Genomic DNA, 15906 nt, shown 5'->3' with positions numbered 1-15906 from the left:
AAGTCTTCCATGAAAACATGTGCCTCTTACATTACTTTTGTCAACTCTTCCACCAGCTCTGCCCTTCATGAGAAAACTTTAGACCTGGAGTTATGCAAATAGTACCCAAAATAAGACATAATCTTATTTCTGTTCCCAGCCTTGTATTAGAAACTGTCCTTTCTCCAGGGGTGTGAACTCCAGAAAGCTGCAGTCCTGTGCTCACATGGTTACACAAGAATTTCATCTGGTTTGAAATGCAGGAATAAACCAAAGCAAAACTCATTTCCATCCCTCAGCATTGGATAGAAAAATTTGGGAATGGGACCTTGCTCATTTGGGTGGAAAAGTTAATGAAGAGAAAGCTAGTTGACACAAAAACTATTTCTAGTGGAGAAGTTTTGATATGAGAGCTTAGTTTGAGATACTCCTCATCAACCAATACAAAGGGAATTTAAAAGAACAACAATAACAACAAAAAAAATAGAGTAGAAGTAGGACTATGTGGGAGTGGGTATGAAGAGTGCACATCTGATCACACCCCTTGCACACACACAGATTTCACTTTCTCCTGACTTGCCAATATCTAACTTTTTTCCAAACTTAAAACAAGAAAAACAACCCACCAACCAAAAAAACAGCCCCCCCAAAAACCAACCAACCCACCAACCAAAAACTCTCAAAACCAAAAAACCAGCCAAAAAACCACCCAAACCAAAAAACCCCAAACAAATTAACTAAGAGCCAAAATAAAATTTTTCATTAACCCAGAAAATTGTATCTTGCTCTCATTTGGAACAGGAGAACATTTAGATATTCCAGTTTGTTTTCGCTACAACTCACACATGGCTTTCCAGCAATCCTCAGAACTGGGATGGGTGGCACAATACTGGGCTTGTCCTACTGACAGTGGAAAGAGAGGTAAAGAGGCAGGCAGGTATTAAACCGCACACTTTTAATTTTTTTAAAAACTTGTGATACTGACCTTTAATGACAGGTGTCTGCAGAAGTGTCATACTCCACTGTACATTAAAACAATCCCCATAAAAGTGTTGGAAAACAGTAAGAATATGACCAATAAGGTCAGGCACAGGAACAGTTAGTTTTCTTTAATAGCTACCTTCATTATTTGGCAGTGACATTTCAATATTAACATACTCTGAAAACATGCATTGTATGCAATAACTTTATTAGGGTCAAATAGATATCACAATATAGATTCATCCACCAAGTAGCCATAAATTGGTTACAACAATCATAGAAGAGACTAAGCTGTTTTAAGCTAAGACGCTTTCAACATTACAGCTCATACAATAAGATTATATACTGATACACTTTGATCTAGAAATGCAGATGATCAGTTTTGATTAGTACATTGTGCTTCAGGCTTTCATTTGTATCAATGCATCCCATTGATATTGAAGGGTTGAATTTCCCAGGGAGGAATCCAAACAGGCTACAAGTCTGGCTCCAGCTCTTTTAGGATGAGTTCCTCTGAGCCTGGGTTATTTGGTCAATCCAGTTACATTCTCCAGTAGCACCAAGCTAGCGCTCAGAGCAGTGACCTAACAGAGGGATAGCTAAAAATCTTGAAACAGCACGGACAGAAAGGTTTTCCTCTCGGAAGTGGGCATAAAGGAGTATTTATGCTTTGTAAGGTCACAACAACACGTGCAGTTTTCATGTTGCTGTATCAAGCAACAGGACATTTTTACATGATTTTGTATACTGATATCTGCACCTCTGTTAGCTTAGTTAAATAAATACCTTTGTAAACATATAACACAGTTACTTGGTCCTTATTCTCCACAGCTCACGTTAAAAGATTCACAAAACATCCATAGAAATAGTGATGTATAGAAGGAATACTTAGCTGAGTTAAATGGAATAAACATTGGTCAGGTACCATATATACTACTGAATGCCATTTCAAGGAAAAACAGTTTAGTTACAAAGCATTCAGAACTTGGGTAAGCCATATATTCAACTCTGCAAAATATATATAAAAGATGCATACTTCTTTTAAACAGACATTTAACAAAATATAGTGGCAGAAGTCAAGAAGTTCCATTTACACAGTGCAGACATTTGGTAGTATGAAACTGCTTATCCATGCACTAAATTACAGATGGACAACTCAGTTAACTGAAATAATAGTAAAATCTTCTGAAACAGAAGGTATAACCAAAACAAACACTCTGAAGAGTCACAGACAGGCAGTTTTGAAAATTTAGGTACAATGTTACATGCATGGATATACAGAATAATTTGTAGAAATCATAGTAAAACACTTCCGTTTTTCACCAAAATGAAGAAGGAAATTCAATTATATTATGCATATTAAATACTACAGACTTGAGGCTACAAAATGCTTCTACCATCTTAACACATACAAAACTACCATAAAGTTATCTCTATAGTGCATACTACAACAGCAACTCCAGGTCACCAGCAAGGAGCACATCCCCTGTGTCTGGCTAGTCAGGGAAAAAAAGGCCAACTCCAGCCCTCTGGCTACCTCCCATCTGCCAAACAAGGTGGGCTCAAACCTTCAACGGACATTAAACACTGTGTTGTAGTATTAATTTATGTAGAACCCTTAAAAATCTGGTGCCACTGAAACTTGAGACCTGTTAAACTCTCTACGTGTGAGGGACACAAGAGCTTGCACTGTGTGTGAACCCTAAATTTGATTAGCGAAGGAGGTTGGCCCGCTCTGCCCGTAGCTCTGGGACTGGCCATATTCACCCACCTGGCCATAGGAGCCTGGCTGGTTGTAGGAGCCAGCTGGCCCGTAGCTGTCTTGGTTGTAGCCACCTTGGTTGTAGCCGCCAGGCTGCTTCTCCATGGTGTCCGCAGGGTGCCGCTGGCCTGAGGAATGCCAGCCCGTCTCCTTAAACACAAACCAAATGTTGCCTGCCCAGAGGATAAAGTTCAGGTAGCCAAAGACCTGGGTGGGAAGAAGAGGAGCTCATCACCAGCAGCCATGGTCTCACAGCTCAACCTAAGGTTATGGACCCTGCATGGTCCCGGGAAAAGGCAAAGCTTCTCCCAACCCCTCCTTCCCAAGGACAAGAGGAAATGGCCTCAAGCTGTGCAAGAGGAGGCTCAGATTGGTTATTAGAAAAGAATCTCTTTACTTCTTTACTGAAACAATTGTCAAGCAATAGGCTGCCCAGGGAAGTGGTGGCGTCACCATCCATGGGGATAAGTGTAGATATGGCCCCTGGGGACATGGTTTAGTGCAGGACTTGGCAGTGCTGCGTTAGTGGTTGGACTCTATGATCTTAGAGACCTTTTCCAACCTAAATGATTCTATGATTCTCCCAAAACTTGCTGGAAAATTCTCTCAGCTTTGGAGCAAATTCCCTAATTCACCTCCCTTAGCTGTAGCTCACAAGGTGTCTGCTTTACTTTTTGTTTCCAAAAAAAGGTTACGTTTTTAGACCAAAAGTTTTTTTTTGTTTGAAAACATAATTTCGTTTAAAGAAATTGTGGAAAGATAAAATTGAAAGAGACTAATTAAAAAGAGAGATCTTAATTGGTCAGCTGGCCTGGAGGCTTTTTATTGTATTTGGGTTTTTTTAACATTCTGAAGTCCAATTTTATATTGTTTTTTGAGGATTTTTAAAGGAATTTGTAAGGCACAAACCTTTCTTTCCTAAAGGAGCACACAGGCCCCTTTTCAAAAGTGTTGCAGTGAGCAAGTTAAAAGCAGAGGGGCAAACAATGCAGTTGGACAGACACTTTGCCTCCTTCCTCTCCCAACCCTGCATGCTCATCCTGCTGCTGCTCTGGCAGAGCTGCTGTGAGTCACAGCCTGCCTTTCCCTCAGCAAGACTGCACTTCCAATTAAATCATGTCAGCTAACTGGTTTACACCAGTCAATTTAGGTCAATACACGGGTAAAAGATGAAAATACATTGCAAGGTAAGGGTGAACAGCAGCAATCAAAGTCACTTACAACCGAAGTGTTGAGGCTTGACATAACAGGGCTGCGAACAGGCAAGCATTTGTTGGACTGCTGTTTGCAGGCAGATATCAGCAGCAGCACTTCATCAGGGTCAGTTGCAACCTTTACATCTGACAGTCCTTTAGCCCAAGCAGATGAGCTCACTAGCCACAAGAATGAGAAGACCACTGTCACAATGAAATCCTAAAAGACAAATTAGTTAGAAGCATTATATTGGTGTGTCTGTTGGAAAGGAAAAAATATTAAAAACCACCAGAAAACTGAAAGCTGGTGTCAGAGGAGAGAAATACCAAGAGCTTGTTACTTTGTGGAAGGTTGTCATCTGTTACTGTCATCACCCACAGAGCTAATTTTCAGAAGTGCTTGACATGCCTAATGGGGCAGAGCCCCTTGGCTGACATTTGCACCTCTGGCCTTGAGGCAAGATTCCCACAAACATGTGGCTGGTACCCAGGACGCTGAGCTGCCTTGAAAATGTGACTGTTCACAGCACCAGGCTGATGCATTGGGATGAATTACAAAATACACATGCCTGTAAAGAAGCTGGGCCCTCCTGAGGGCTGGGTCTTGTCCTGGGTACTCCTACAGACAGTCAGTGTGGGTTTCCAATAGGAAGTGTTTCTGTCTCAGGGAGAATGTGAGATTGGCTAATCCTCATGTACCAGATGAGGAGTTTTCTCACCAGCCACAGGTAAGGCCAAATGTCCCTGCTGCATGCAGCCACTAATTACCATGAGTGAGCAAGTAAACAGCACGACTTGCCAAGCAGAGACTCCTCCCTGGCCCGGTAAAGCACTGGTTCCTAATTCCCATCCACGTGAAAAGAGTAGAGAAAGTGTGGTGGTCCCTCCAGGTTCCAGTGCCTCCGAGCAGCTCTGCTCTGATCCACTCTGCTCACTTTCCCCTCAAAGACTTTCAGGAGCATGCTCAGGCATAAACTTCTCCTTGTTTTAGCCAGAACAAGTGACCAAGTGACACTGTTTTTGTGTGGGTTTGGGGGGAAAGGAGGGAGGAGGTGTGATTTTTCAAGCTTTCTTGTGTCTTGCTAAAACAGAAGAGCCTTTCTGCTGTCATATTTCATCCCATCTGTCAGCCCACAACAGATGGCAGAGGTGCCAAAGTCTAACATACCACTAACTGCATCGCTGCGTCTTGATATCCCACCTCCCAAGGGGCTGCTTCCCCTTCCCCCCTGCAAAATAAAGGTGTGCATGGAAGGAAGGGAAAACATTCATTAAGAACCCAGTGTTTCAGGCTGCTTCTCAAAGAAATAAGCAATCCCTAGGAAATACCATTCTCATCTACAAGCACACCTGACATTTGGGGAAGGAGCTCTCTGTGGCACCACAGGGGTGGAGGGTGCGAGCCTCTGTCACAATGGAAGAGGCACCAGTCGATAAAGCCACCGCACAAGCAAGCCATGAACAAAGGATGTCTCCACTGATGCAGATGGGATTAAATTAACTGTGCTTGGATGCTTTCCCAAAGGATACATCCTTCTCTTTTAACAGTTTGTTTTCTGCAGGCCTGTCTGCCACTGAGCTCTGACCTCCTTCATGCTGCCCAAATGGGCTCTCTTGAAGAGCGTGAAGCCCAGGAGCTGACAACTCTCTTAACACCCAGAGAGACTCCATGGGGGCAGAGGCATATAGCCCAGAGTAATTCTTCTTCTCAGGGAGATTTCCAGCAAAAGAAATTCTTGTATCTCATATGTCTTAGCAGTGAATGAGAAACAGATTCCTAGAGGCAACAGTTCAGTTGCAAGCATTTCCTAAAAATTCCAGCTGGTAGAAACACCAAATATCTGCTGAACTGTGGACAATGATGGGAGAGGCTCTTTATTTGCTGTGAGGTTTGACATGCTATTGACCCAGATGCCAAGCCCCCAGGCAGGTTCTGACTGACACAAGAGATGGGGCCACAGCAGAATTTTGGGGAATGTATTTTTTAAATGACAAGCAACCCTCTCCCAATGTCACTAAACTTGGAGCCTTTGTAAACTAAATCCAGCTCTGTAATCAGTGCACTGGCAATGCCAATTAAAGAAATGCATAACAGCAGGTAGAAATTTGATGTAAACAGAGACAAACTGACTAAAACTAATACAACACAGGACATTAAACTTGCTAAAAAGAGAGAAATTTTAGAAGTGAGCAAAGTTCTTGAAGTAGGTGACAGCAGCAGGGGTACAGACCTGCTGTTGAGCTCCCAGGCCCTGACCCCATGTTGGTGAGGCTCACTGCACAAATGACTGCATCTGTACGAGTCCCTCACTATGACTGCTGGTGGCCATGGGCTGTAAGTCCTTCTGGGAACATCCCATGGCACTGTGCAGTTGAGGGGACGGCCCTAAAGGCAATAAGTATTTAATATTATTTCTCAAGTCTTATCTTCCCCATCACACCCCATGGTCCAGCTTTCTCCTGACTTCCTCTGCTCCCCTGTGCCAGGGTGTTCACAAAGCCTAAAACCCTGCCCTCTCTGCCACAAACTCCCCTATTTCTGAGCGGGTCAGAGCCTTGGGGAAAGGGTTCTTGCTCCTGGGGTGCCAGGATCAGCTCTTGTATAGAGGAACTCCCTAAAACTGTAAAGTCTGGCTGGGTGCAAGAAACACACTGAGCCAGAAGTGAAAGATGGCACAGTGGGACTCGAAGAGGAAACCATGCAGCCTGTCCACCAGCCAGCCAACAGCTGGCCAAGGAGACAGGACAGAAAGGTTAATGGAACACTGGGATTTTTTCAGTAGGTGTTCTCACCAAGGTGACACAGCCAGACTCAGGCTCTTGGAATACTTTTTCTGCCACCTCTGCACAGTGCAAGGAACAAAATGTATGATTCTATGACTAGAGAGAACTTGCAACTTCCTATTTATTTTGAATCTTTGCGAACCTTCAGCTTTGGCTGGAACTTGAACCTCTCTTGTTTTCAAGTGGGTTTGCATTTCTGGCTGAACATTTTCACAGCTCTGGGTGGAACAGAGTTACCAGATAATGACATCCTGAAAATAAAAGTGAATTTCAAGCTAAGCTGTTCTGTGGCTTAATATCTGTCTGGGGAATTTCTCCTTGGTAATTAAGGCCAGAATGCCTGCACACTAAAACAAAACTTGCATTTCAATGTTTAATATCCCTATAGCATGGCTGAGGCTTTTTTCCTTTGAAACAAAGTAATTTTTTGTAGTTGCTCTCTTAAAGCAGTGTCTACAGATCTCTTCAGTGTGTATTGTTGTATGATTACACTACACTCCTAATTGCTAAGTTTCTCTCTCACATCTCATCTGGGACACTTCATTCTGCCTACAGGTGCCTTTGGGAAGTAAGGAAAATAGGAACACGTAAAGAAAGGCAAAAACTGAAATTTAAAATACTCTGAGTATCCAAGGAGGGACTTTTTAAGATCCTGAAGTATGTGCAAAAAAAAAAAAAAAAAAATTCTTCCTGCCTTCTTCAAGTTGGAATTTGTTATTACCGAGTTTGCCAAAAATGCCTACTTGGAATAATTTTATATATTATACATTTTAGAATAGAACTGTGAATGCCCTTTTCATGATAATTGAAATATTTCTCCTTGCTATCAAGCTACTGGCTTTTGCAAAATGTCCCTCTTTGAAAGAGGCAGTCACTTAAGCCTCCTGAGCACAATTTTGGATTGCCCGGTGTCTGGCACAACCTCACCCAGCCAAGAGCCTCTGCAGAAGCTGCTTGTTCACTCAGAAAGGGGATGTGTTTCATCTGCTCCAAGCTGGTCAGTGGCTTCATCAGCCCCTGAAGGCTGTGACACACATGTCCCTGCATGCACTTGATGCCCTGCTCTCCCTCCCAGCCAAGTCTGGCAGGATGGTCTTGGGCTGTCATGGCTGGAAACAGGCAAAACCTCAGCTCTGGTCCGGCCAAAGGGCTCCTGGCATCCTTCCTCCCTCACAGAGCCGCAGCTCCTGCCTTGCAATTGGCTTCCATGTAGGGCTCGTGCTACAAAACCTTTCCATTCGGGAATACCCTCTCCCACATTTACAGCATCCAAGGGAGCAACTCCTCAAATTCTGAAGTCCATAAACGCTCCCAGTCAGAGCTTGTCTAGCAGTGCCAACAGGTTTCATGGCCAGCCACGCAGGAGCAGAGGGAGATTTCTTTACCCAGCAGAGGCAAACCACTCAGAAGATTTGCTTTTACAGTCACAACCAACCTAAAAATTCAAGAACTACCCCAGCAAGAGCCACAGCCCCAGTCCCAGCCAGGAAAGTGGCCAAGAGCAGATTGCTGCAGGCAAGCAAACGCCTTCAGTGGCATTTTAGCTCTTTTTTGGTTTGAACGAGGTCCCACCCCAGATTTTCTGCCAAATGAAGCTTTGAAAGAATTACATGCTTCTTGCAATAGTGTAAGGCCTTGCAAGCTTGCTTCTGGCAGGGAAGTGCAGAGCCCTTTGGGAGGCACCAGCATGTACAGCAAGGTCACCCTGGCTTGTGCTTCAAAAGGAGATGACAACAGCAGGCTGAAACAGCTCTTTGAAATGCAAAGAAATATCTCCAGGTTCTTCCTAATTTCATTTTTCAGCTGTAAAGGATTCAGTCTTTGTTTTTACAGATGGCTCTTTATTCTTTTCCTCTCTATTTTCTAGACAGCTGGACACAGGTGAGGAAGTACAACATGTCTAATCAAAGAGGTGTCCAAAGGGCAGACCAGGGTGTACTTCATTCACTCGATCTGCAACATATGTAAAGAACCAAATGCCTTTCTGAATAATGTGATTATTCACAGGACTCCAGATACAAAGGAAAGATCTCATCTTCTTAAGATGTAAGCATCTTTATGCACCATAAGAATGAGATTATCAAGTAATCACTATAAAAATGAACTATCTATTTTCAGGGCTATGTCAGTCACCTTTCTTGGCTGAATAATTTCATGCATTTATATTAATTGATTGGAATATTAATAAAGTGATTTACATTTATACATGAATGCATGTCATTTCTCATGGCCAAATTATACCTTCCCAAAGACAAACCTGAAGGCACATAAGGTTGTCAGCACATGGACTTTAAATAGAGCACATATGGGATAAAGAAACCATAAGAAAAGTAAGAAGTCTGAGTGATGAGGACTGATACACATTGACTGTGACTATTCATTATTTTCTGAGAGACATATGGAATCCTATCCCTGATCCGCTGAAACTTCAGCACAGCTGGGTTATTACTGCATCCTGCAGCCATAGGGAGGAGAGGAGAGAGATCCAGCAGGCAGGAATTGTGCAGCAAGATTGATTTATTTAATTATTTTACAAACTCTTTATAGACACTTTTCTTCATAGTCTAATTGGTCAAAGGATCAGCCACCCCTTGGGGGTGATTGGCTAAAATCCTAAAACACCCATTGTCAAAATATTTTTGTACTGTACCATAAACAAAGCTCTGCAAGGTTGCAGGTGTTCATAGTTTATAGAACTCTGCTACTATCTTCGTGAGAGAGAAAAGTATCTCACGGGCTTAGAAAGAAGCAGGAAAATATCTTGTTAACAGCATTTTTGTATCCACACCGGGTTGGTTATTCTCTGCTTGCAAGAAGCTCCAAATGTATAGACCTGAAGCAGAGCATCAACACAGATGCCTGGGCTGGCAGTACCAGCGTGCAGCTCATCTTTGCTCTCATCAAAAACCAGCAGTATAACCCCAGGTATGCAGTGTTAAATGAGTGGAAACCAGCTTAGGTTGGTTTGGTCTGAGAGATGGGGATATACTGAAAACTGGTGGCATTTTGTACATCGCATTCTTAAAAACCTAAGTCACCAGCTCCAATTAATTTCTTTTAAAAGTTTCTGGCTCTTGAGCACTAATCAGTCACTTGAGAAGCTGCCTTGCCCTCGTTGCACCCACCAAGGTGAGCCCCCAGCTCCTCACAGCACGCATGCACTACGTGGGAGTTCACACTGGAATGAAAATCACAGCTGTGGTTTGCAGAGCTCAGAAACACACAGCACATATCTATGAGGTACTGAATCCCTGGTAACCTGCTCCTTGTTCCTTCAGAAACTGGGCATCTAAGGTCCTCTCTTGGGTTCATCTGGCTGTAGGAATGCCCTCAGATGACCCCTCAGGGAGCGAGCAAGACAAGCAGAGGGCGCATAGTGCAAGCACTCACTGCTGCCAGCCCTGTGGGAATGGATGAGTAACACAACCAGGGCTCTGTGCAACCAAAAGGAAGACTTTTATCCCCAAAACCTGACAGCCAATGTTAGCAACAGAAATGGCTTACTGCATAGTGAATGAACACACCACTGCCATCCAAACAGCCAGGGAAGGAGTTAACTGCTTCTCCCACTGGAAATATTTCCTTGTTATCATGCCTCATTCCACACTAAATGCTAAAATATTTTTCCACAGTTAAAGTGATGCTTCGCTGAGATCTCAGCATATGCAGTTAATTTCTCTGTATCTGTATAAACAAAGTAAACTTAAAACATTTGTGACTGAAATTTTCCCTGCAAGTTTCTTGTGACTTAATGGTCATTAAATTCTTTATAATCATATCTTCTGCACCCAGTCAGGCTTCTGCAATTTGATAACGCATTGATGTGTTCAGACTGCCTGTGCAGGGGCTTTTTGAAAAAAATGTTAAAAAATTTCAAGTGAAAGGGGTTTTTTCCTCTCTTGACTTCTCCTGTCATACTCATTTTTCAAATCCTGAAAATTTGCCAGGAGAAAAGGCAGCTGCTGAGAGGGTGCTGTTTAAAGGCAGATGTCATCCCAGACTGAGAAAATATGAAGCCAAGAGGAAGTACACGGCTTAAAACAGGAATGGTTTTAACTATGAAATTGTGATCAGGCACTGGAGCAGAAGCAAGGATGGATGAAACTATCATCTTCAAACTCTTCACTAAGAAGAAAAAAAACTGGTAGTCTGGAAATGGTGCCTGATGCACTGATCCTGCCTGGTGATGAAACAGAGCGAGGGCTGCCCTGCCTCCTGCACCAACATGTGCTGGGGGCTGCTGCTGCACCACAGATTTCTGCAGCACTTTTCTTTGGAAGGAAAAATCTCAGGGATGAGACATACTCACACATCTGATCTGATACACATCAGTTCAGAGCAGCATCTGCTTGGAGCTGGAGGATACATTGCCTGCCTCCTTCACAGAGCGTGTGACATCCCTTAGGTGAGCACTGCAGCCCTGAGAAGCTGGTTTTCACTCCAAGTTTTCTTTTTCCTTGATCCCTGAATTCCTCCTGGCTACAGCTGCCAGCTTTTTCTCTGGCTGGGGCTCTGCATTTTCCCTACAACTTCACTCCACAGAGGGACCTGTCCTCAGTCAGGCTGTGGTGCTGCAATCATTGCATTGGAGAGCGTCCAGGGAGACCAGCAAGGATGTGCTCCAGGCAAAAAAAGGTTCTTTTTTTTTCTAAAAATACCAAATACAACAGAGGTAGCAGTGCACAGGAGTTGCAGGAGCATTTGGCTGGGGAAGATGGGACTCTCCTCCTGGTGGGCATAACCTGACCATAACCCTCAGCCACTTCCCAGAACCACTCACCAGCAGGAGCTGCATTTGCTGGAGGACAAACTCAAAAGCATCTTTATATTCTGGACAAATAAGGTCATATAGCCTTGGTTTAAATACTGGGAAATTGCAAACAGAGGCTTTGGTAACAGACACTGTTCAAATTTAATCTGTAGATTCAATTACAATCCATTACACAGAACAAATTAAGTCAATGTGACGTTAATGCTGTAGTGGATTGTGCCGTGCATCCTGTGACAGACACGATGGCTGCTTCAGGAAAGTCCTGGACAAAGGCAAGTGGCCATATCATAACGTGACATATCAGAACTATTGTTTCCCTTTCCTTTTTCTATTGCTACAGAGGATAATGCAGTTGGTCAAAAGCAAGAATTATTTTCCAGAAGAAAATTAAGATGGCAGAATTCTGTAACTAATCCTTTGATGAGACAGTTTGAAATGAGATCTAACTTGATACCAAGAAGAAGCAAGGCACTTTATTTATTTACTCTTTCTGTAGGGTCCCTGTTATTTTGCCTGTTCTTCATCTCCTCTGTGAGGATTTCCTCGTAGGTCCTCACCATTTTCTAGGACAGCAAAGATCCCAAGAACCCCCAAATGAAGAGAATTAACTTCCTTTGATATGGAAGGAGAATTTTTTTTGGTAAAAGTTCATCAATTTTGAATTATGCAAACTCAAAGAAAACAGTTCACACCTCCTTGCAGCAGGAAAATCTTTCCCTCAAACCAGAATGCTAAGTTTACCTTCCTACAGTTTAATCTTTTGCTGTTGTAGTAGTTATTTCCTTTAATAGATTCAGCTTTTCTGCACTGGCAATTTATTTTTTTCCTGCTAGATATTTCTGATATACTTTACTGGTGGCTTTTAGCCACTTAAGTCTCAGCAAAATGTCTGGTTTCTGTCAGTCATAAACTTTAAATTTTTCTGAAATCCAGAGTTAACTTTTTCCCTACATAGGTCCTTGACAAACTCCCCCCCACCTTCACACCAAGACTTCAGAGAAGTATTTTCTCTCCCTTAGTAACCTCCTCCTTGCAGTCATGAGGGAGAGGGTTGTCCATGAAAGAGAGATCGCGCTGCAGCCCTACAGCCCACAGATGCAGAGACCCACCCCAAATGCAGGTGAGGGTCAGCACCCAGTGCTTGGCAGTCCAGCAAGACCATGGGGTGCACCATGGGTCATGATGCACAGAAAGCAACAGAAACCTGGACCAAAACAGCCCTCACTGGCTTTATAGTCTCAATTTATGAGAAAATATATGCACAGTAGCACCTGCTTTTTATCACAAGCCTTCAGGAATCAGTAAAAAGAAAAATAAAGGCATGAATAGCCACAGCTTGATGGGTGCAGACAATGATAACTGGAAGGCTCACAAACCAGTGTGGAGACACAAACATGCTGGGAGCTCAGTGTCACGCTAGAAAAACAGCCACATAATTCTCAAAAGCAAAATAATTTGGCTTAACCCTGCAGTAATTAGCAATAACCAATCTCCCTGGCTAGGCTTTGATCAGGGGCTTCATCATGGTTTCGTCTGTGTGCTAGGACAATGCCTAAGATCTCCTCTTCCCTGTTTTCCCCACCAACGAAGCTCTGCTGTCACAGACATAGAGCTGAGACCCCAATCCTGCTACCACTCACCTACATGTTCTTTATTTGTGTGATCATCATAACTGTGGGCAGTGGGAGAGAAGCACAGAACTTCATAAGTACATACAGGACTAAACTCCTCCTGCATGTGGTCTCCATTACCCTTGGTGTTAAAATATTAAATCACCATTAAGATAAAAAAGCAGGTGAATGTAGAGATGCTTTGGGCAGTGGGACACCTGGATCTCCCAGACCATGACCAAACCTCAATAACCAAAAAAGCAAGAGGTGAAGACCTACGTTTGAAAACACTGCAAATGCTGTAAACACTTACAATTAAAGGCCCTCTGTTGTTTTCACGGTACTTGTTCTGGAAGAAGATATAAACCACGGTGGCAGCCAGTGAGTAGAGGAAGGCAAAGACTGCAATGGTGACGAAGAACTCTGCCGAAGAGGAGAAGTCCCCTATCAAGGCAAGCTTTTCCTGGCGCTTGCCTTCACAAGTGGGAGCCTCGAAATTCACTTGATGCAACCTAGAAAACATCCCAAAGAGCAGCAGGTGAAGTACAGAAAATGGAAACTGGTATCTGAATAAAAGAGGAATATATTTGCGCTGTCTTGTTCCTGATGTGCATTGATCCCTGTGAATAACTGGCAGCTGTGGGCTGTGCTCCTCAGAGCTGCCTGTACACGTGAGGTTACTTCCCTGTGAGTGCCAAGGTGAGACTGCGTGCATGAATACGTCTTTCAATCAATCCCAGAGAAAAGTTTATGTTCCAGTGGTTTAATACAACCCTCCCCGTCCTCTCTGGGGTTTTACCATGGCAACAACTGAAAAAGGATAACATGAGAAACAATTTGATTCTTGAATTCTTACAATCGAGGCAGCAGAAAACAGATCTTATCCTCAGTACTAAGCCCATGGGATACCCATATGTGGATGTTCATGAATTCCTTGCATAAAACTGTCTAGTGCAGAGCTACCTGTGGCTGTTAGCCCATAGGGCTGCAAGCCACATAGTGCCTCTACATTAAAGCCTTTTAAAATCAAGCTGCAGCAGAAATACACAACTTGGATCAAAGAAGAAGTCTACATGCCCTGGTTTAAGCAACCTAAGCCCTAACTTTATACTCACACACTGTTTATCAGTGACTGAGCTAACAGATTTGTAGGTCTGTCTGGAAGCTCCTGCAAGACCCTTTTTTTCTGTAATAATTTAAATTTCTGATTCAGAGAAAGAAAGAAGATACATGAGGGGTCATTTTGGCAGGTCCTGTTGCATGGCCTAGATTCACATCAGTGGGGACATGGAGCCTAATGAGGGATCATGTTGTTCTGCTCCATGCAGGGTGAGTGGAGGGGACGAAGCCAGCAGCAATTAAAGAACTGATGATCTGGTGCCGAGAAAGATTAGGCCTTCTGGGAGATATTCCTCTGCTCAAGGGCAATTAATGTGTGCAACAGCAAGCCAGTGGCAGCAGCAGCCATAACTATATTTGGCTAAATAAAAAGTTAATTCCCCAGAGAAAAACAAAGTACCCACAGCAGAAATCACAGAAGATGGATTAATGGACATTGGAGAATTGGATGACGTTTTGCTTTTGCTGTCCAGACTAAATGTACCCAAACATGTAGGCAGGACCTTTTCACCAGCAGCCAGTTATCTGCCTCAGAAATTTTATTCCCTGTCATTGTGGTAGTGGTGGGATGAAAACAAAAACCAAGTCTGCCCGGATTGCAGAGATGAGCAGTGGCTGAATCGCCTTTCTTGCATAAAGCCAGCAAAGCCTGATGAAATCTGAACACATGAGAGAGATCCTAATGCTCATGATCAGTTTCCTGACTTCACTGTTTCCTGGCATCACCACACACACACTTCTCATCAGGGCTTATTGTTCTTTTCTAAAATTGGGGAATAAAAGGAGAAGTATGATTTCCTAGTGCCTGTCATGCCAATTTTGCAGTCTGGAGAGAAAGTAGTATTGTTTTAACCACCACCAAGACAATGGAAAGATTTGAAATGCATTATTTGCATGGTCTAAAAAGGAAGCTTTCTCTGTTTTCCTCTGCACAGCTGCTTGGGAGCTGTAGTGACACAGAACAAAACTGTGTTTCAAAGCACCTAGAAAACTGCCAAAGGCTCTGTGGGGCTCTGGATCAGTTAAGAAGGGTGGACCATCCCCTCCTCCCCAGGGGAATGCAGTGCTGTGCAGCCAGAGGCTGTCCTCAACAGTCCTCATCAGGGCTCAAGGCCAGGTTCAAGCCAGGTTTCACATCCTACCCAGACCATGGACTTGCAGTCTGGGGCGGGAAGAACACCAGCAATGTTGTGCAGAGCCAGAGGGGGGCATCACTGTCTGCTCTCGCCCACTAGCAGACCAAGGATCTCATTGTCAGCCCAGACTGCAACTCAACGCTCAAGGCTAGGAGGGTTTTCTTTGGCTGGTTGTTGTTGGTCTAAACCTCCAGATTTCTGGTTCTTCAATAACTCATGACATTTGCTGTATTTGAAGGGCCACACTCAAGTACCATGGCTGCTGTTTTAGGGCCCTGATGCAGGATGTGGGATCTGTTCCTCCAGCTGAGGCCAGCAAAAGCCAGGCTTTGCTGCAGTGGGGGGAGCTCTGTGGTTTTGTTACCACCTCCTGTCACATCACTTGCACAAGCACTGTGAAATTAGGCTGAGCTACATTAAATATAATCCAAGTGCTTTGGGGAAAAGAGAAAGAAGAACAAGGCAATTCTGCATGCATTTTCTTGTGTACAACATGTCTTTAGAGTGGAATTGTTTTCCCCTCCCAAGGAGTCCTGAAACGCAGACTGGACAACGTGGTGTTGCAAGTAGC

General features: G+C 43.6%; 1 protein-coding gene across 5 annotated transcripts in view; it reads right to left on the bottom strand.

The window, feature by feature from the left end:
- Positions 1–1151: 1151 nt before the first annotated feature.
- Positions 1152–15906, bottom strand: part of SYNPR (synaptoporin) — a 111181-nt gene continuing 96426 nt past the window's right edge. For all 5 annotated transcript variants that reach the window (XM_069027859.1, XM_069027857.1, XM_069027858.1 and 2 more), the window contains 3 exons: positions 13394–13592; positions 3944–4135; positions 1152–2929 (listed from right to left, as the gene is read on the bottom strand). In XM_069027859.1, coding sequence (XP_068883960.1) covers positions 2663–2929; positions 3944–4135; positions 13394–13592 — 658 coding nt within the window. In that variant the 3' untranslated portion in view covers positions 1152–2662. The remainder of the gene's footprint in view (positions 2930–3943; positions 4136–13393; positions 13593–15906) is intronic.

The sequence above is a fragment of the Aphelocoma coerulescens genome, chromosome 12 (assembly GCF_041296385.1).
Source record: "Aphelocoma coerulescens isolate FSJ_1873_10779 chromosome 12, UR_Acoe_1.0, whole genome shotgun sequence".
NCBI classification, from domain to species: Eukaryota; Metazoa; Chordata; class Aves; order Passeriformes; family Corvidae; genus Aphelocoma; species Aphelocoma coerulescens.
The sequence above is the reverse complement of the archived record's forward strand: the minus strand, read 5'-3'. Positions and strand labels throughout refer to the sequence as shown.